This window comes from Phacochoerus africanus, chromosome 4 (genome assembly GCF_016906955.1).
Source record: "Phacochoerus africanus isolate WHEZ1 chromosome 4, ROS_Pafr_v1, whole genome shotgun sequence".
Taxonomy (NCBI): domain Eukaryota; kingdom Metazoa; phylum Chordata; class Mammalia; order Artiodactyla; family Suidae; genus Phacochoerus; species Phacochoerus africanus.
In genome coordinates this window covers 81,526,019-81,547,395 of record NC_062547.1, presented here as the reverse complement: position 1 = coordinate 81,547,395, position 21,377 = coordinate 81,526,019, and the positions used below count along the sequence as shown (strand labels likewise).

At 40.2% G+C, this 21,377-nt stretch overlaps 1 protein-coding gene across 2 annotated transcripts in view; it reads left to right on the top strand.

Annotated features, from left to right (window-relative positions):
- Positions 1-21,377, top strand: part of FAF2 (Fas associated factor family member 2) — a 49,193-nt gene that overhangs the window by 12,482 nt on the left and 15,334 nt on the right. For both annotated transcript variants that reach the window (XM_047778052.1, XM_047778053.1), the window contains 4 exons: positions 9,338-9,406; positions 15,813-15,947; positions 17,694-17,770; positions 20,258-20,396. In XM_047778052.1, coding sequence (XP_047634008.1) covers positions 9,338-9,406; positions 15,813-15,947; positions 17,694-17,770; positions 20,258-20,396 — 420 coding nt within the window. The remainder of the gene's footprint in view (positions 1-9,337; positions 9,407-15,812; positions 15,948-17,693; positions 17,771-20,257; positions 20,397-21,377) is intronic.

Below are 21,377 nucleotides of genomic sequence, written 5' to 3'. Positions count from 1 at the left end.
CACAGCTCACAGCAATGCCAGATCCTTAACCCACTGAGCAAGGCCAGGGATTGAACCCGCAACGTCATGGTTCCTAGTCAGATTAGTTAACCACTGAGCCATGGTGGGAACTCCAAAAGAAAGTTTCTTTTAAAAGAGAATTATAGGGAGTTCCCATCGTGGCTCAGAGGTAGTGAACCCAGTGAGTATCCATGAGGATGAGGGTTCAATCCCTAGCCTCACTCAGTGGGTCGAGGATCCAGAGTTGCCATGAGCTGTGGTGTAGGTCGAAGAAGTGGCTTGGATCCTTTGTTGCTGTGGCTGGTAGGCTGGCAGCTGTAGTTCTGATTTGACCCCTAGCCTGGGAGCTTCCATATGCAACAAGCGCGGCCCTAAAAAGCAGTGTGTGTGGTGTGTGTGGCCTGGGAGCTTCCATATGCAACAAGCGCGGCCCTAAAAAGCAGTGTGTGTGGTGTGTGTGGCCTGGGAGCTTCCATATGCAACAAGCGCGGCCCTAAAAAGCAGTGTGTGTGTGTGTGTGTGTGTGTGTGTGTGTGTGTGTGTGTAGTGTCTCCAGCCAAACTGCAGTATTCTTTCCTTTTGAACAAAGCTGGCATTGCAAAATTTAATTGGTACTGAAATGGCTATTGGCTTGAGACATATTTAGCTTTTGATTCACATTGAAATCAGCCCTACCCAGTGAAATTAGCCCTACCCTATTGGACTAGTCCTTTTGAAGGGCGTATATATATACCAAGAACTTAAAAATATGTGTATTCTTTGGCCCATAAGTTTAACTGGATCCTAAGGAGAAAAATCCTAAATACGGAGAAAGTTTAACAGGTTTACGGAGTTCCTCTTGTGGGGCAGCGGAAAAGAATCAGACTAGGAGCCGTGAAGTTGAGGGTTTGATCCCTGGCCTTGCGCAGTGTGTTAAGGATCTGGCGTTGCTGTGAGCTGTGGTGTAGGTCGCAGACGTGGCTTGGATCCTCTGTTGCTGTGGTTATGGTGTAGGCTTGGTGTAGGCTGGCAGCTGTAGCTCTGATTTGACCCCTAGCCTGGGAATTTCCATATGCTACAACTGTGGCCCTTAAAAAAAAAAAATAGTTTAACAGGTTTAGAAATGTTCATATTTTAATAGAAAATCAGAAGCGGTTGTAACATCTATATGTAAATTGTTTTAGGCAATTTGAATATTATATATATATATATAAAAAACCATTAAAATAGTTACAAAGGCTAATAATGCGTAAGGGAGTATTTGGTATAGTAAATAAGAGTGCTCAAATTTGTGCACATCTAGGAGAGCAGAGTCTCCCCAAACTTTACTGTACGAAATGATGTGAAAGGTGGGGCTGGTTAGTGGAAAGAGTGGGTTGGAACAATTGGTTCCCACCCCAGGAGAAAAAACAATGGAAGAGTCCTAGGAAGATCAAAAAGCAGAGGTGGTTGGATATTTATCAAGTCTGGAAGGGAGAAGCAAAGCCCATCAATCAGTTCCCCCTAGATGTTTTTTGGTGTTTTTTTCCCCTAGATATTTTTTGGAGTTTTTTTTTTGTTGTTTTTTTTTCTTTTGGTTTTTGTTTGTTTGTTTGTCTGTCTTTTCTGGGGCTGCTCCCATAGCATATGGAGGTTCCGAGGCTAGGTTCTAATTGGAGCTATAGCCGCTGGCCTATGCCACAGTCACAGCAACTCAGGGGGTCCGAGCCACATTTGCAACCTACATCACAGCTCATGGCAATACCAGATCCTTAACCCACTGAGCAAGTCCAGGGATCAAACCTGCAACCATGGTTCCTGGTAGGATTTGTTAACCACTGAGCCACGACAGGAACTCCTGTTTGTTTGTTTTTTAAGTTTGGAAAGGAGATTGAATCAAAACTCTAATCTGTTTCTTGGAGTGTGGGGAACTAGAAGGAAATATACTAAAATGTTAAACCAATTGTATTAATAGTAGTTGTGACCGGAGAGAAACTTCCCCTTTCCCCGTCCCATCTTTCTCTAGTGTTTAAACTTTCTTAACCTAATTCATACTAGGTTTTAAAAAGTATAAAACAGAAAACCCAGGTAGCCAACCTGTGTCCAGGTTGTGAGTACAACTATTTTCAGACAATGAGTGGCAGATGAGTTTGGCATGGTTTTTATTTTGACCTTTGGGATCTCTAGCCATCCTACTGGCTATCACTGAGGTCAAGAGATCTGTTCCCACACGATGCATTTAGCATCATGATATAATAAGTGAGAGTGCATTCATCTTTGGTAGCCTGGTTCCACTTTCCCCCCTAGTTTTTCAAAATACTCTTTACCAGATACAAATTTTTCTCACTAAGATAAGCAGAATTATTTCAATACTTTTCCTCATTCTTTATTTTTCTGTCTTTTTAGGGCCCAACTCTTGCATATGGAGGTTCCCAGGCTAGGGGTCAAATTGGAGCTCTAGCTGCGAGCCTACACCACCGCCAGCAACTCCAGATCCAAACCAAGTTTGCAACCTACACCACAGCTCACGGCAACACTGGATCCTTAAGCCACTGAGTGAGGCCAGGGATCGAACCTGCAACCTCATGGTTACTAGTCAGATTTGTTTCTGCTGTGCTACAATGGGAACTCCAGTTTTCCTCATTCTTAGTAAATGACACTATCATCCCATTCACTTATGAATCTATCTCACTATATTTCTCTTCACTTGCACATATTATCCAGTCTTTTTGGCTCTACCTTGACAGTATAACCCTAGTTCTGTCTTCTTTCCCTCTTCACTGCTGCCTTCCAGTCCTAAACCAGCATTTCTTTCCCTTGGATTCCTATATAGTCTCCTTGCTGTGCCTTTCTCTCTTTCATACCCTCTGCAATTAATTCTTCACACAGTAGCCAAAATAACATTTTTAAAAAAATCTACGTATAGTCATGACACTCCTGCTGAACTTAGAATTAAGGCTCTGGGTTAGTGATTCTGGGTCCTGGCTGGACGTTAGAATCACCTGGAAGCTCCTTCCCTCTGCTTAAGCTGCATATTCAGAGAAGCTGATTAAATTGCCTGGGGAGGGGAGTCTAAATAATTGTAGATTCCCCTCTAAGATGCAGACAAGGTTGAGAAACTGCCCTAGATGAGCGCCTTCTCCCTTGTCTACTTCCCAGACCTTATCTACCACCTTGCTAAATTTGTTCTGTCTCAGCTGTGTCCCCAGTTTTACTTTTCTGTTTTTTAAATCATTTTAGAATAGATTTAGATTTATAGAAAACTTGCAAAAATAGTATGCAGACTTCCCATATACCTACCTTCACTGTGTGTTCCCTATTAACATCTCACATTACTAGTTTGGTCAGTCTGTCACAATTAATGTACCAAAATTATTACCTTTTTTTTTTTTGTCTTTTTAGGGCTGCACCCACAGCACATGGAAATTCCCAGGCTAGGTGTCAAATAGGAGCTGTAGCCGCTGGCCTTCGCCACAGCTACAGCAATGCGGGATCCTTTAACTCACTGTGCTGGGCCAGGGATGGAACCTGTGTCCTGGTGTGCAGAAATGCTGCCAAAGTGGCACAGCAGGACCTCCTGTCTACATAATTATTTGAAATTCTGTACAGGATGTTTGTCTGTTCTCCCCATTTATTCAGTCATGTATTTCTAGCAATATGGACTCATGGATGTTTATTTTGTACTTTGGATTATAATCTGTCACTGCTTTATTTTGTTGCTCAAATTGTACCAGCTTTGACCCCTGGGAGCTCTTTCATTTGATTCCAGTGTCATTTTGACATACCCACATCATTGTGGGGAGTTTTGAGCATTTTCTTAATTTCTGGAACTACAAGATTCTCCAGGCTCATCTTGTGTGTTTTCTATTCCAGTCCTAGAATTAGCCATTTCTCCAAAGAATCTGGTTGCTTTTATTGGAGAACAATATCAGAAACCCAAATGTGGGCATTGTGTGTGCTTGTTATTGGGGTGTGTGTTGTTGCTTCTAGGCCCTCTCAGCTGACAAAGCAAGGACATGCCTGGGCATATACTAAGTTAATTAGTTCTATATGCAACCATCTGTCTATATTAAACTTAACCATGAGTTGATTCAAATGTTTGCATCTCTCATCCATTACCACAGGGATCATTCTTGCCATCTCCCCTTGATTGTCTGTAACTTCCCACTTGAGCAGTGAGAAAACTGGCTCTTACCATCTATTTACTTAATTGTTCCAATTCCAGTATATGTACATAGAGTGGCTTCAAAACTAACACATTACCCACGTGTGAAACAACTCTTTCCAGTAGAGCATAGTGCTTGTATGCAGTTCCTTTTGCCTTTAGTCTTACAGATTCCACTCATTTCCAGAGTTATTTAGGTCATCACCTTTCATCCTGCCACAACTCCTTTAGTGAGTTGGTTTCATATATCTTTTTTTTTTTTTCTTTTCAGGGCCACTCCTACGACATATGGAAGTTCCTGGGCTAGGGGTCAAATTGGAGCTGCAGCTGCCGCCCTAGACCACAGCTATAGCAGCATAGGATCTGAGCCACATCTGCAACCTGTGCTACAGCTTGCAGCAACACCAGATCCTTAACCCACTGAGTGAGGCCAGGGATTGAACCCACATCCTTGTAGGTACAGGTCAGGTTCTTAACCTGCTGAGCCACAATGGGAACTCCCCATATATCTTTAATACAATTAGATTCTTTTGTTATAGTCTGAATTCCATTCTGGGATCTCCTGACCTTCTAAATTATTTTTTTATTTTATATACATATAGGTTCCACGCTGCTGTACAATTCTGTGGATTTTAACAAATTCTTAGTGTAATAAATCCTTTTGTCTCAGAGTTTTTGCATTGTTCTGCCTGGAATACTCTTCTCACATATTTCCCCATAGCTGGACCCTTATATTTCTTCAGATGTTTGCAGATTATTATCTCCTTGGAGAGACCTTCCTTGAGCACCCAATCCTAAGGAACTGTCTAGATTAAGTTTTTGGTTTTTTTTTTTAATTTCCTCTGTGTATGTGATTTGTTTTGGCCAGTCTCCCTCTAATAGAATACAAACTAAGTAAGAGCAGAGACTTCGTCTATATCCCAGAGATCTGAAATACTGGATCAGTGAATATTTGTTGATATATGAATGAACAGTCCTGTCCTAGCTTATTTCTAGTGTCTATTTTTAATATTCATCAGTAGTGATTGAAAGCAGACTTGTTTTGGGTTTCTGGTTTACCCTGATTCACTATTTACAAAAGGGTTTTGCTTGCAAATTAGGTTTAATAAATGACTTATAATTTGTGGCCCCGTGTAGAATTGTACAGTATCATGGATTTCCAAGCCTGGCTGTGCATTAGTATCAGCTAAGGAGCTTTCAGAAAAATGCACTGATTCCTTGGCTCTATCTCTGACTTACTGATCTCCAGGAAGATTCTGTAAATTTGTATTTTTAAATCAGCTTAGCATCTAGTCAGAACATTTGGAATGTAAAAAAAATGCCAAGGTAGGAGTTCCTGTCATGGCTCAGTCGTTAACGAATCCTACTAGAAACCATGAGTTTGCGGGTTCGATCCCTGGCCTTGCTCAGTGGATTAAGGATCCAGCATTGCCGTGAGCTATTATGTAGGTCGCAGATGTGGCTTGGGTCCCACGTTGCTGTGGCCCTGGCATAGGCCGATGGCTACAGGTCCGATTAGACCCCTAGCCTGGGAACCTCCATGTGCCACAGGAGTGGCCCCAGAAAAAGGCAAAAAGACCAAAAAAAAAAAAAAACAAGGTATTAATGTGCAGTGAGTTTTGGTAAAAATGTATAGAGGGTTTCACTTAATAGCTAGGATTATTGAAGTTGTTACTAAAAGGTCTTTTTAACTTGGACTAACTTTTTCTGCAGTCTTTTAAGGCTTTACTGTGTACACTGCTCTTTAGGAGCCTTATTCTCTGATAAGGCAGTAGAATGAGTGTAAATAGTGATAATAGTAGAAAATTATAGGTGCATAAGACAGAATAGTCATTCACACCCTGAGAAAATAAAGGTAAAGTCCAGTTCTTAAAGAGAATATAGAGAGGGGGTGAAACGCTGGACATCTCAGTTCTCTGTAGTGGGCTATGAGGAAATCAGAAGTTAAAGGGGAGCCTATTACAAGCCAGAATACAATAGCCAAGCTGATAAGAGGTTGTTGGAAGCCAAAGTCTAAATTGGCAGAGCTATCAAAGCCATAGATCTTTATAGATCTCTAGAGTTCCTAACAGAGCTTTCTAATTTCAGAATTGAAGATTTTACAGTATTTTAAACATAAAAATATTATTAGGAAAATTTATATACTATTTTTTAAAATAAACAATTACAGGGAGTTCCCTGGTGACTCAGCAGGTTAAGGATTTGGTGTTGTCAGCTGTGGCATGGGTTTGATCTCTGGCCTGGAAACTTGCACATGCCATGGGCATGGCAAAAAAAAAAAGTAACGGACCTGACTAGCATCCATGAGGATGAGGGTTTGATTCCTGGCCTCGCTCAGTGGGTTAAGGATCCAGCATTGATGTGAGCTGTGGTGTAGGTCGCAGATGCGGCTCGGATCCCATGTTGCTGTCTGTGACTGTGGCGTAGGCCAGTGGCTGTGGCTCTGATTTGACCCCTAGCCTGGGACCCTCCATATGCTATGAGTGCGGCCTTAAAAAGACCAAAACCAAAAAACCTCTAAAGGAAACAACTGCATACCTAAAGAACGTAAACTTCATTTTTTGTTTTGTTCTTTTAGGCTCTGGAAAGGATAGCCAATCTATATTAAATCCCTCATGTTGCACATAAAGGAAACTGGAATTCGGAATTAAAATGCATCTGGTTTCTGATCACAGGGTATAGAACCAAAGCAAGAATTTCAGGCTCCTTACTTAGTAGTGCATGTTACCACATTCTTGTCAGGTTGAGATCATTCTCTTTTTTCCTGTTGCTTGCTAGTTATTAAGAGCAGTTTCTTGGAGTTCCCGTCGTGGTGCAGTGGTTAGCAAATCCGACTAAGAACCATGAGGTTGCGGGTTCGATCCCTGCCCTTGCTCAGTGGGTTAACGATCCAGCGTTGCCGTGAGCTGTGGTGTAGGTCGCAGACGCGGCTCGGATCCCGAGTTGCTGTGGCTCTGGCGTAGGCCGGTGGCTATAGCTCTGATTCGACACCTAGCCTGAGAACGTCCACATGCCGCGGGAGCGGCCCAAGAAATGGCAAAAAGACAAAAAAAAAAAAAAAAAAAGCAGTTTCTTGATGAATGTACGTAATACACAGTTTCTGTTCTGTGTATTACTTGCTATGTCCAGGGATATAGAGATGAACTTATCCCTGGACATAGTAAATAATAAACAGAATAGACAATAGCAATAAACATTTGCATGAAATGATGGATGGGTGGATTTGGCTTTTGTATTAAACTTTGAAGCTAGGATTTAGCTCTGTGGAAATTCTAGTATTTAATATACACATCAACTTTTAAATTTGTTGAGTATTGGACATCTAAAGGGAAATAAAAAATAATGTAGAAAACCAGGTTGGGGCCACATTATAGGAACACTTGAATGCCAGCCTAAGGATTTTGGAATTTGTTATCCAGTCAACTGAAAAGTTTTGAGCAGAGAAGTAACTTAAAAGTACACACACATAGGAGTTCCCATTGTGGTACAGCAGATATGAATCCAACTCGTATCCATGAGGATGCGGCTTCAATCCTGGCTCCGATCAGTGGGTCGGGGATCCGGCATTGCCGTGAGCTGTGGTGTAGGTTGCAGATGTGGCTTGGATCCCAAGTTACTGTGGCTGTGGTGTAGGCCAGCAGCTGTAGCTCTGATTTGACCCCTAGCCTGGGAACTTCCATACGCTGTGGGTACAGCCCTAAAAAGGAAAAAGAAAAAAAGCACACATAAAAAAAGGTAAGAGTATATGGGGGAAGGAGAGAAGAGTTGGAAGGAGAGAGAAATTAATTATTTTGACAGGTCACTTGAGGTGTCATAAAAGCTTGGTTAAAGATGCCAGCTGTAGGAATAGAAATGGGGTTATAATATCTATAACATAAACATGAGGTATTATAGAGAAAAGATATTATATAGAAAGATATTAAACAGAAAACAGGGAGTTCCCTGGTGGCTCAGTGGGTTAAGTATCTGGCATTGTTATTGCAGCAGCTTGGGTTGCTGCTGTGGCATGGGTTCAGTCCCTGGTCTGGGAACTTCCACATATTGCAGGTATTGCCAAAAAAAGAAAACAGAACTTGATTACTGATGAAGTGCATAGGTCAAGAGATAGAGTACTCAAGGATGAGGCTGAGGTTCCACATATCATCTTTGCCTGTACAATTTGGAAGGTGGTATGTCATTAACACATACAGTGATTTTATTTATTTAGTGCTTTTTAGGGTGGCATGTGCAGCATTGGAAGTTCCAAGGCTAGGGGTCAAATCAGAGCTGCAACTGCCAGCCTACACCACAGCTCACAGCAACGCCAGATAGTGAACCCACTGAGTGAGGCCAGGGATTGAACCCACATCCTCCTGGATGCTAGTCAGGTTGGTTACCAATGAGCCACAACAGGAGCTCCCACAGAGTGGTTTTAAATGAGGTGTTTGAGGTACTCATGCCATATCTAGGTGGAAATGTGCTGCTAAACTTCAGAAGAGGTGGTGGATACAGAAATTAGAAATCATTTGAGTAGAAAGTGACTTTGAAGGCTGAGGATTAAATGAGTTTTCTAGGAAGAAGCAAAAACCAAGGACACTTCCGTAGGGAAATTTCTACATTTAGAGGGTATGGAACAAGAGCGAGAGAAGGAGCATAAACAGAGTAAAACCCATGCCGCAGCAGCAACCTGAGCCACTCCAGTGACACCACCAGATCCTTAATCCACTGAGCCACAAGGAACTCCATAGACACTTAATAAAAAGTTTTACACGGTTTATATTATAAGCTATTATATTATATTTATATGCCAGTAGGTAAAATGAGGTAAGTTAATGAAAAGCATTTTATTTTGCAGGAAACCTGTATTATATTATGTATTATAAATAGAATAGATATTTAACATTAAAAAATATTTTGCTGGACACAGCAGTTGAAGAAATCTTTAATTTTTTTAAACTTGAATTTGAGAGAATATTTATTTTAATCATGTAATCTTAATTGAAAGCCTTGAAGTTTTAAAAGACAAGAAATTTCAATTTTTTTTTCTTGTATGAGAAGTAATATCTGTAATAACTGAATGAATCTGAATAGTGAAGTTTTATCGTACTGAAACATCTGCCTTTAACACTTCAGTGTGTTTTCTCAGCAGTATTCATAAATATTCTATTAGAGCTAAAAACATCCAATATGTATGATTGGTTTTCCCCTAAGTAACTTTTTGTTTTTATCTTTCAGGATCTGACTGGCATAGAATCTATGGATCAGTGTCGCCATACCTTGGAACAGCATAACTGGAACATAGAGGTATATGAAAGGATTCATTCTGAGCGTATTTTTCTTCCCTTTTCTAATAATGGATCTCAAAGGAATGTTTTGTTTTGTTTTTCTTCCACAGCAGGAATCTTCTTCTCTCAATAGGTTTTTTTCAAATTTATGACTATTTGGTTTTTAAGAATAAATTTGTAGTTCCTGTTGTGGCACTGCAGGTTAAGAACCTGACTAATGCCCACGAGGATGTTGTTTCAATCCCTGGCTTCACTCAGTGGGTTAAGGATCTAGCATTGCCAAAGACTGCTTTGTAGGTCACAGATGTGTCTTGGATCTGATATTGCCGTGGCTATGGAGTATGCCAATAGCTACAGCTCCAATTTGACCCCTAGCCTGGGAACTTCCACATGCTGTGGGTGCGGCCCTTAAAAGGAAAAAAAAAAGAGAATGCTTTCTTCATGCTATGGAAAGGCAGTATGTGGTTCAAATAAGATGCATTAATAAGTTCTATGTTTATTTGGTGGGGAAACATTCTAACTTTTGTTAGACATATGAAAACGTGGCTATTAGAACTTTCTTGTGAAGAAATATCTTTTGGGGAGTTTCCCTTGTGGCTCAGCAGTTAACGAATCTGACTAGCATCCATGAGGCTGCAGGTTTGCTCCCTGGCCTTGCTCAGTGGGTTAAGGATCTGGCCTTGCCATGAGCTGTGGTGTAGGTTGCAGCTCAGATCTGGCGTTGCTGTGGCTGTGGTGTAGGCTGGTAGCTACAGCTCCAATTCAACCCCCTGGGAATCTCCATTTGCCACAGGTGTAGCCCTAAAAAAAGCGAAAAAAAAAAAAGTATAATTTGTTAATAAAGCATCAGGATGATGCATTTTACTTTAAATTGCAATTGTTTGCTACTATTGCTGCCTCTTCTTTGTTTATATATTGGTTTATAGTTAATCTGATATAATATCAAATATCCTATAACATGAAAACGACTTACACAGATATTAAAAATTTGTTGCAAAAATACCCATGCACATGTGTGCACCCACACAGGCAAAGAATTCCAAAAATTATAAAGATGAAAACGTTCATCTTTAATCCCATCATTTCATTGATAGCTAGTATTAAATTTTAGTGTGTATCATCCTTTTAGACTATTTATGTTTGTCTATATGGTGTTAAGATTTATATATAATTTTCTTGTTATACAAATGGGATTATGCCATTTAACATTTTTCTAAACCTTTAGTCTATTTTAGTAACTTGTAAAAACTCTACATAAAGTACCTAAAAATAACTTCAGTTTTAAAAGTTCAAACAAAACCTAAAATGAAATATGAGGAAAATCTCATTGAAATCACTTCCCTGCTACTGTTTCTCAGTTCTATACCCCTAACAACAGTACCAACAATTTTTTGTGCTTTTTTTTTTTCCAGAGACTTTTGTGCATGTCTAAAAAGGTATATATTTTTTTCCCAGATAAACCAGAGGTTCTCAAACTTTTTGGTGTCATTCTTTAACATTTAAGATTTTTTTTTTAGTTTTATCGAAGTATGGTTGATTTACAGTGCTGTGATAATTTCAGGTATGTGACTGATTAAGTTATGCGTGTTCTCACATCCATTCTCTTTCAGATTCTTTTCCTGAATAGATTATCACAAAATACTGGGTAGAGTTCTCTATGCTACACAGCAGGTCCCCATTGGCCAATCATTCCATGTACCACAGTGTGCATATTGCCAATCCCAACATTTAAGAATTTTGATGGGCGTTCCCATCGTGGCGCAGTGGTTAATGAATCCACTAGGAACCATGAGGTTGCAGGTTCAGTCCCTGCCCTTGCTCAGTGGGTTAACGATCCGGCGTTGCCGTGAACTGTGGTGTAGGTTGCAGACACAGCTCGGATCCCGTGTTGCTGTGGCTCTGGCATAGGCTGGTGGCTACAGCTCCGATTGGAGCCCTAGCCTGGGAACCTCCATATGCTGCGGGAGCAGCCCAAGAAATAGCAAAAAGACAAAAAAAAAAGAATTTTGAGAACCTCCAAAGAGCTTCTATTTATATGGGTTATTATCTATTGATACTTATTACCATGTTACAAATTAAAACTGAAAATTTTCTTAGTTTATTAATTCATTTTAAAAATAATAAATTTAGAGTTCCCGGTGGCCCAGCAGGTTAAGGATCTGGTGTTGTTGCTGCTATGGCTTGGGTTGATGTGGCAGTGCAGGTTCAATCCCTGGCCTAGTGCAGTAATAAACTCATTACATGTTAACATAAATGTTTGCATATCTTTTTGTCTGGCTTAATAGAAAACAGCTGGATTTCCACATCCACTTCTGTCTTTAATCTTTTGTGATGTATAGTTTTAGTTGAAGTATGTGAAGAAAATCTGACTTCACCCAAGTATGTAGTTCACCATTTTAACTGTTTTTAAGTGACATCACAATAAAGTGCCAGTAAGTACATTTATATTGTTGTGCAGCAGTTACCACTGTCCATCTTTAGAACTTTTTTATGATCTCAAACTGAAACTCTGTACCCATTAAACAATTACTTCCCATTACGCTCTCCCTACAGCCTCTAGTAACCACAGTTCTACTTTCTGTCACTTTCTGTTGTAGATACCTTATGTAAGTGGAGTCAGACAATATTTAACCCTTTTTTTCTGGCATATTCACTTAGCATAATGTTTTAAGATTTATCCATGTCATAGTATGTATCAGTACTTTATATGTATGTATGTATGTTTGTATCAAATAATACTCCTTGAATGAATACACCACAATATGTTTATTCATTTATCAGTTGATAGACGTTTGAATTGTTTTCCATTTTTAGTTCTTATCATTAATGTTGCAGTGGACATTAGTGTGTAAGTATTTATGTGTACATATGTTTTCATTTCTTTTGGGTGTATATCTAGGAGTAGAATTGATGACTCATGTGGTAATTATGTTTAACCTTTGAAGAACTGCCAGACTCTTTCCAAAGAGACTACACTGTTTTACATTCCCAACAATAATGTATGACGGTTTCAGTTTTTCCACATCTTCACCAATACCTGTAATATCCGTCTTTTCTTTCTTTCTTTTGTTCTTTCTTTCCCTCTCTTTTTTTTTTTTTGCCACACCTATAGCACATGAAAGTTCCCAAACCAGGGATTGAACCTTCGCCATAGCAGTGACCTGGACTGGTATTGGGGACAACCTCAAATCTTTAACCCACTGTGCCACAAGGGAACTTCCACATCTGTCTTCATATTATAGTCATTCTGGTTGATGTGAAGTAGTATACCATGATTTTTGCATTTTTCTGATGGCTAATGGCATGGTACATCTTTTTATGTACTTGGTCATTTGTTTATCTTTAGGGAAATGTCTATTCAGGTCCTTTGCCTATTTTTAAATTGGGTTCTTTGTCTCTTCAGTGATATAAGTGTTCTTTATATGTCCTAGATACTAGGCTCTTATCAGATACATGAGCTATAAGTATTTTCTCTCATTCCATGGGGCTGTCTTTGACTTTCTCGCTAGTGTCCTTTGTTGCACAAAAGTTTTCAGTTTTGATGAAGTCGTTTGTTTATTTTTTTTCTTTTGTTGCTTCTGCTTTTTAGTGTCTTATTTAAGAAACCATTGCCTGGAGTTCCCATTGTGGTACATCAGAAATGAATCCGACTAGTGTCCTTGAAGATGGGGATTCAATCCCTGGCCTTGCTCAGTGGGTCAGGAATCTGGTGTTGCCTTGACCTGTGGTGTAGGTCGCAGATGTGGCTCGGATCTCAAGTTGCTGTGGTTGTAGTGTAGCCCAGGAGCTGTAGCTCCTATTGACCCCTAGCTTGGGAACTTCCATATGCTGCAGATGTGGCCCTAAAAAGCAAAAGAAAAGAAAAGAAAGAAAAACTATTGCCTAATCAAGGTCACAAAGATCTTCACCAGTATTTCTTTAAAGAAGTTTATAAATTTCAACACTCACATCTAGGTGTTTGATGTGTTTTGAGTTACTTCCCTTTTGTCTTTTTAGGGCCGAACCAGCAGCATATGGAGGCCCCCACACTAGGGGTCTAATCAGAGCTGTTGCCACCGGCCTACACCACAGCCAAGCTAGATCTGAGCCTTGTCTGCGACCTACACCACAGCTCATGGCAACACTGGGTCCTTAACCCACAGAGTGAGGCCAGGGATTGAACCTACACCACAGCCAAGCTAGATCTGAGCCTTGTCTGCGACCTACACCACAGCTCATGGCAACACTGGGTCCTTAACCCACAGAGTGAGGCCAGGGATTGAACCTACACCACAGCCAAGCTAGATCTGAGCCTTGTCTGCGACCTACACCACAGCTCATGGCAACACTGGGTCCTTAACCCACAGAGTGAGGCCAGGGATTGAACCTACACCACAGCCAAGCTAGATCTGAGCCTTGTCTGCAACCTACACCACAGCTCATGGCAACACTGGGTCCTTAACCCACAGAGTGAGGCCAGGGATTGAACCTGTGTCCTCATGGATACTTGTCAGGTTCATTAACTGCTGAACCACGACTCCATGTATATATTGTGATTGAGGGGTTCAGCTTCATCATTTTGCATGTGGATATCCGTTTGTCCCAGCCCCATTTGTCAAAAGGCTGTTCTTGCCCCATTGCATTGTGTTTTTTTGTTTTTTTGTCTTTTGTCCTTTTTTAGGGAACCTCCTTTTTGGAGGTTCCCAGGCTACGGGTCTAATTGGAGCTGTAGCTGCCGGCCTATGCCAGAACCAGAGCAACACCAGATCCAAGCCATGTCTGCAACCTACATCACATCTCACTGCAACACCAGATCCTTAACCCACTGACTGAGGCCAGGGATCGAACTCACAACCTCATGGTTCCTAGTTGGGTTCGTTTTTGCTGCGCCACGAAGGGAACTCCTTCATTGTTTTAATACTTAAAAACATGAAACCTAGAGCACTACCCGAAGTTAGTCACATGGCAAATTTTATTTTATTTTTTTGTCTTTCTGCCATTTCTTGGGCCACTCCTAGGCATATGGAGGTTCCCAGACTAGGGGTCTAATTGGAGCTGTAGCTGCCAGCCTGCACCTCAGCCGCAGTAATACGGGATCCAAGACGTGTCTAACCTACACCACAGCTCATGGCAATGCTGGATCCTTAACCCACTGAGCAAGGCCAGGGATTGAACCCTCAACTTCATGGTTCCTAGTCGGATTCGTTAACCACTGAGCCACGACAGGAACTCCATATGGCAAATTTTAAAGCCACCTGTCAAGATTAGCAGGCACACAAGTCCTCCAAAAGATCACCCTCACTTCTGATAGTAACTGCAAGTTCACAGCATTCCTCAAAGTACCTTCAAGTTTGATAATTCACTAGAAGAGCTCACTGAAAGTTGCTGTAACTCACAGTTACAGTTTATTACAGAGAAATGATATAGTTTAAAATCACCTAAAGAAAGAGACACATAGGGCGGAGTCTTAAGTCCCACACACAGAGATACCATACTCCTCTCATGGAATCAGGATATGTTACCCTCCTGGCATGGATGTGTGATAGTATGCACAAAGTATTGCCAACCAGGGAAGCTTGCTTCAGCTCCAGTTTTCACTGGAGCTTCAGTACATAGGCATGATTGACTTGACTGGTTGCCTGTGTGATTGAACTCAGTCTCCAGGTTGACTGATACTGTTCAAAGTCCCCAGCCTAAATCACTTGGATGGTCTCTCTGGGGTGGTCAGCACCATCTTAAGATCCCATAACAAAGGCACTCCTTTCAGGTGTGACACATTATCTCTTGAAGCCCAAGGCAAAGACCACATCTCCCTTTGGGTAAGGCCAAATTTTTTACTACACTGAGACATTCCTGGGGGGACAGAGGAAAGGATTGAGTTTTGTTTTGTTTTTTTACTGAATATCGTCTGTCTGCAGGAATTGTATTAGAATCTTTATGTATGATCACCTCGTTAAATTTTCAAATTAACCCTGAGAAATATTGTTTCTTCATTTTGTGTATGAGAAAACTGAGGCACAAAAGCCAGGCAGCTTTTCTCAGTGCTGGAGCTAGGATTCAGACCTAAGTTTCTCTGCTACAAAGCCAACCCCTTCATCAAATATCACCCATCAGGACTGCTTCATCGCACAGCTCTGGGGGCACTGTCTACATTGTTGTATTCTCTGTGGATAGTTTTCCTTAGGCATGTATAGTGAAGCATCTTGTATCCCAGCCACCCTAAATAACACGTACCATCTGAAAAGCAGTGTGCTTGCTATATAAATGGAGCTTCCAGACAATTTCCTTGGACTCTTCTACTGTGTATGAATCCTGGAGTCATCACCACACATTGCCTCGCACCACAGCAAGTTAAAGAAAAGTCCGTGAATATGCATTCCCTGGTGATCTCTTCTCAGTTGATTTGAGCATCACTGAAGCTTTTGCTACCTTTCTTTTCTTCTTAGGCTGCTGTACAAGATAGACTGAATGAGCAAGAGGGTGTACCAAGTGTTTTCAACCCACCACCATCCCGACCCCTGCAGGTTAATACAGCTGACCACAGGATCTACAGCTATGTTGTCTCAAGACCACAGCCAAGGGCAAGTTATTTCATAGCTGGAATTTATTTTTTGTTCATTCACTTGGTTGTGTTGATCTCTGTATAATAGGAGCAAAAGAAATACTCAGAATGTAAGCCAGTTAGGTATACCTAGCTCCTTGGTAGATTTATTGGTTTAATTATTTTTCCTTGACTCCTTAATGAACCAATATAGTAACTATCCTTTTTTTCCCCTACTTCTGTGCCAATTATTTGAAGAGTTTTCTGTGCCTTGTTTTATGTAACGTGATTTATTTACATGTCTAAAAATGTTTGCTACATGTTTAATAGATCTTCTACTTTTAAATTAGACTTTTTACTGAATTCTTTGTTGCTTCATTTTACTTAATTTTAAGCTACTTCTAGGGAAATACTTGGAATCTCTATAGGCACCTTGGCCATATCTTTGAAATTAGTCTTAAAGGTCTGGTAGCATGGAGGTGATTCAGTTAATAAGTTCAGCAGGTATTTAAGAATCTTCCAGAGTACTTGGTATTTTGCTGTTGGGGATCTAGAGATGAATAAAGATACATTCTTCCCCCTTCAAATTATGCACGGTCAAATTTTACTGATAATGAATTTCAGAGAAATTTTTTAGAGTTTCTCTTTCTTGTTCTTAGAGTTATACTCACCTCTTATACTTGGATTTAGAATTTCAAGAACATACTCCCTTCAACTGTGCAACAGTTAGAATTTCCTCCATTATCATACATTTTTGTGGAGTACTTGGTAACTTTTTAAAAATAATGTTTCTAAGTAACTGGTTTGGGGTATTCTGAAGTAGAAGAGCACAGATTTCTAAAGCAGTTATAATATGACTCAAAGAGTAGTTTTCTGTATGCCCAGGTTTCCTCAGTTTGTTTTGGGCTTGACTTTGTTTGGGACTCTAATGTCTGCTAATGAAGTTCCAGAGCCATAGACACAGAGGGCCATGGACACAGAGGGTCTCAGGTTAACATAATATGACATATAAAAAATAAATGCTTTGGGAGTTGCCATTGTGGCCAGTGGGTTAAGAACCTAAGATAGTGTCTGTGAGGATGCAGGGTCAATCTCTGGTCTCATTCAGTGGGTTGAGGATCCAGCTTTGCTGCACACTGTGGTGTAGGCCGGCAGCTGCAGCTCTTGATGCAACCCCTGGCCCTGGAACTTCCATATGCCACAGGTGTGGCTATTTAAAAAAAAAGAAAAAAAAGTGTTTTGTAAACTATAGAGTCCTAAATATATGCTAGTTAATAAGAGCAGCAGTGATCAACATTTTTAAAGTAATAATTAACAATATTACTAAGATTAGCAGCTATGTGGAGATTTATAATTGTGCTTAATATAATTGCCATTTATTTACAGATGTCCAAGGTAGCAATAATGGTTCTCTTTCTTGTTATTTGTATGTATCATATATTAATGTACTAACTCTAAAGAGGAGAGAATGAATATTTATGATTTTAGGAGGAAAATTCGCAATTGAATTTGACAACTAATGTAAATATCAACAGAAAAAGTGTTGAAGCAGATTTAATACAAAAACTATGTGATAAAAGAAAAATATAACAGTATTAGATGAAATGAGGTCAAACAAAGGTAGTTGGTTTTTTAAGAAGGATGAGGTAGCCAGGAAGAGGGAACCACATACTACAGAGGGAGGTTTTATGGAAAGGACAAAAAAGAATGAAAAACTTAACTAGTGATTTTGTAAGGTCTTAGGGATTGAGAGGATAGTAATCTAACTTTGTTTTTGGAATTTCAGGGGCTGCTTGGATGGGGTTATTACTTGATAATGCTTCCATTCCGGTTTACCTATTATACAATACTTGATATATTTAGGTACGTACCTTTGTGTTTATGTGTTGGTAGCAATAGGGTAGACTTTGGAGCTGAAACATAGACCAAAATAAGTTTATCAACTTTGACTTGCCAATTTGTCATCCGATTGAGTACTTTTCCTGAAGTATTCATATAGTCTGAAAATATTTGCAATTTTTCAAACATAATAACATGTTGTGAAAAGGAGATTTTTAAAGTTAATCTTGCTTACCATTTTCACAAATGAGTCTACCTATATTTATCATATCCTCCCTATTCCACTCTGTTTGTCCCCCTACATTCCCTAATCTTCACACCCTTCCTTTCCAACCACCACTATTTTTACTAGCTTCACAATCCTTGTAACTTTATCATAAACCAATTTACAGCTCTTAATCCCAACAGATTCTCTGAGATTATCCACTTTTTTCTAGATTCCACCTATTACAGTTTCACCATTCTAGACTACCTTCTATATATTTCCCTCTTTCCTGGCAGCCTATAGTTTACTGGCACTGGAGGCTTCCGTACATATACCCCCTTGCTTCACACCTTCACCTTCTCATTTCCTTCATGTAACCATTCAGAGAGCTCAGTTTAGGAAGCTGTAGAAAGGCTAGAAAATGTCAAGAGGCCAAATTGCTGGCATATTGGACCTGGGCAGTATGGTCTGGAGCTAAGTAGTAGATGAATCCACACCTAGACTATGGAGAACAAAAATGTTTACGGGCATCTAGGCCAACAGATAGAGTTAGAACGTGTTGTCTGGGCCTTTCATACAGGGCAGCTTGTACCCCCCCTCTAAATATAGGCTAATCTTTGCCTTGCTCTGTGGAGCAGAGCCTGAAGGTTAAGGACCTAGCAACTGCAGAAGTGTTAGGATCAGACAATACCTTTTACTTTGGCCACTTGGTATTTTATGAAATTACTGCTTCCTTGCTTTAGCAGCGTTCTTGTTGTTTACCAATTAAAAGATTAGTATTCTGTCCATACTGTTTTATTTAATAATGGTCCTATAAAAACCTTTAAAATCATAACGAAGACTGAGTTGACATCTCTCTTTTTTTTTTATACTGATTGTCCGAAATTGTGTTGGCTATGGAAATATATTGTAATCAGAAACAAAAAAGTTAAAACCATCATCCATCCATTCATTCATCAAAATTTGAAAACTTAAAAGACTAATAAGATAATTCTAAAATAATTGATTGCAGGGAAGCTTGTCAAAGCATTACTCTCTAAAGGATTTCTAACCACTCTCCCACATAGACTGATTCTTACAGTTTATTTTTAATTTACTTTGGAATGTTTGTGTCAATGAATTTGATTACTCGGGAGAAATTCTAAATGAAATTGTGTACCTATGGGAAACTTTTTAAGGGGATAAAGAATTGGCTCCAGATTTGGTAAAGAAGATATAGTTTAGTCAGTTTTTCTATGCTGGTAATTCCTTAAGTATGTGAGTATTTGCTTTTTGAGGGGGGGAATGCATGGCATGTGTTACTAATTTTAATGCAACTGTATCATCCAAGCAACTTGTTTAATGTTATGTAGCACATTGACTTATCAAGCCTCTGCTCCATTGCCTTCTGTGGAAGCCCAAAGGATAAATAAATGGTGCTATACACATGTGATAAGATGGGCTTTTTAGAAACGGATGTATGGTACCATCTTTAACCTTACAGTACAGTAACTGCCAGGGCTCAAACTCAGCCAGTATTGTCTAGATGTTTTTATAACTTCCTCCGTGGATGCCATCAACCATATATCACTGAGCAGAATTTACTTGCCCCTCGAAGAGCAAGTAAATCACAACTGCAAGTTTAGATTTGGAGTTTTGTCCAGAGTTTAATAGTTTGAGAATGTGGACTAAAACTTCAAAATCTCAGCAGAACAGAAAGGAAAGGGAGAGGCACATAGAACAATGAGAAAGAGACTAAGCTCTATTTTAGAGCAGCACTGTCTAATAGAACCTTCTGTGATGATGGAAATGTTCTGTATCTGCCCTGTCAATGTGGAAGCCACTCCACACATGGCTGTTGAGCACTTGAAAGATGGCTGGTATGACTGAGGAACTGAATTTTTAAAAATTATATCTCATTTAATTAATATTCATGTTAATTTAGATAGCCACATGTGGCTAGGGACTACTGGGTTGGACAGTGCCATTTTGAAAAGTCTGGGGCCACAGCCTAACCCATGATCTTTTCGGATACGTGTCTTCATTTCTCTATTTTTCTGCAAAAAGCACTCAGGATTTGTTTAGGCTAGTGTTGGAATTTATAATCCTAGTAGATTGCATTCTGCCTAAACAGGCAGTGGTACAACACCTGCTGCTTTGTGGCTTTTGAGCCAGACTATACTCTCAGGTTTGATGGTCCACTTGCAGACCGTTATCTCCCTCTTCTGCCGTGCCTGTGGCTCTGTTATAGGAATCTTTACAAACTGGCCCACTCTATATGAACTACAGTAAGCTGATTCATGTGATATTTATTCCTTCTTTCCCAGGTTTGCTCTTCGTTTTATACGACCTGACCCTCGCAGCCGGGTCACTGACCCTGTTGGGGACATTGTTTCATTTATGCACTCTTTTGAAGAGAAATATGGGAGGGCACACCCTGTCTTCTACCAGGGAACGTACAGCCAGGTCAGTGCCACAAACCACATATATAGATGCCAATTTATTGATATGACTCTGTCCTCAAGGAAAACATAGCCCAGCACTGATCATGTCATTCTTTTATTCAAAATCCCAAAAAAGCTCTTCACTGTTTACACACAAAAAAAGACCAGGAGTTCCTGTCTTGGCGCAGTGAAAAAAAGACAAGACCAGGCCATTTAACTGGGCCTTCCTTGTTCTAATCCCAACCTCCTTTTGAGGTCTTTCCTGCATAACTTGTTTCTCTTTGCCCTAGTTCCAAGCTAAACCATTTCCTTAACATGGTCTGTACTTTCCCACTTCTGTGCCTTTGCTTTTGCTTTACTGTTCCCTCTCTGGAATGTCTTCCTCCCATTTTTGCTAATTAGAATTTTGCCCATCATTCACAGCTCATGTCACTCCCTTTATACCCTTTCCTTATTGTTGTGTCCTACCCTGCCTGCCTTGCAATCTAAAGTAGTAATCTTTCCTTTCGTACTTTCATAGTGGTTTTTGTTGTTGTTGTTTTACCTTATAACCATAGCCGTTTCACAGTCTTGGCTATTTTATAGTTGTTTTGTTCGTGTCTTATCTCCTATACCAGACCATAAGCCCCTAGGAGGCAGAGCCTAAGTCTTCTTGGACCCAGCTCAGACTTGAATAAGGACATAGACCATAGACTCAAGGCAGCACATCTCATTCAACCCAAGCCACACAGACTTTGGATTCTAGTGGCCTAGTAGAGGGTGAAAATTAGGAGTTCTGTTAGGAGTTAGGAAAATTAGGAGTGGCTGTTAGACATATATGTAGTTTTACCAGAGAAAAAGGTAGAAATAACACTGTGGGCCCAGGTGTAAGATCGTTCTGTTCTGCAGCCTCCAGGATTCCTGGGTCTATCTGGAGAAGGAGAAAATTGCTTACTTTTGCTTCCTGCTGTCATTCTCCCATATCAGCTTTTTCTCACTGGCTGCTCCCACCCCACTCAACAAG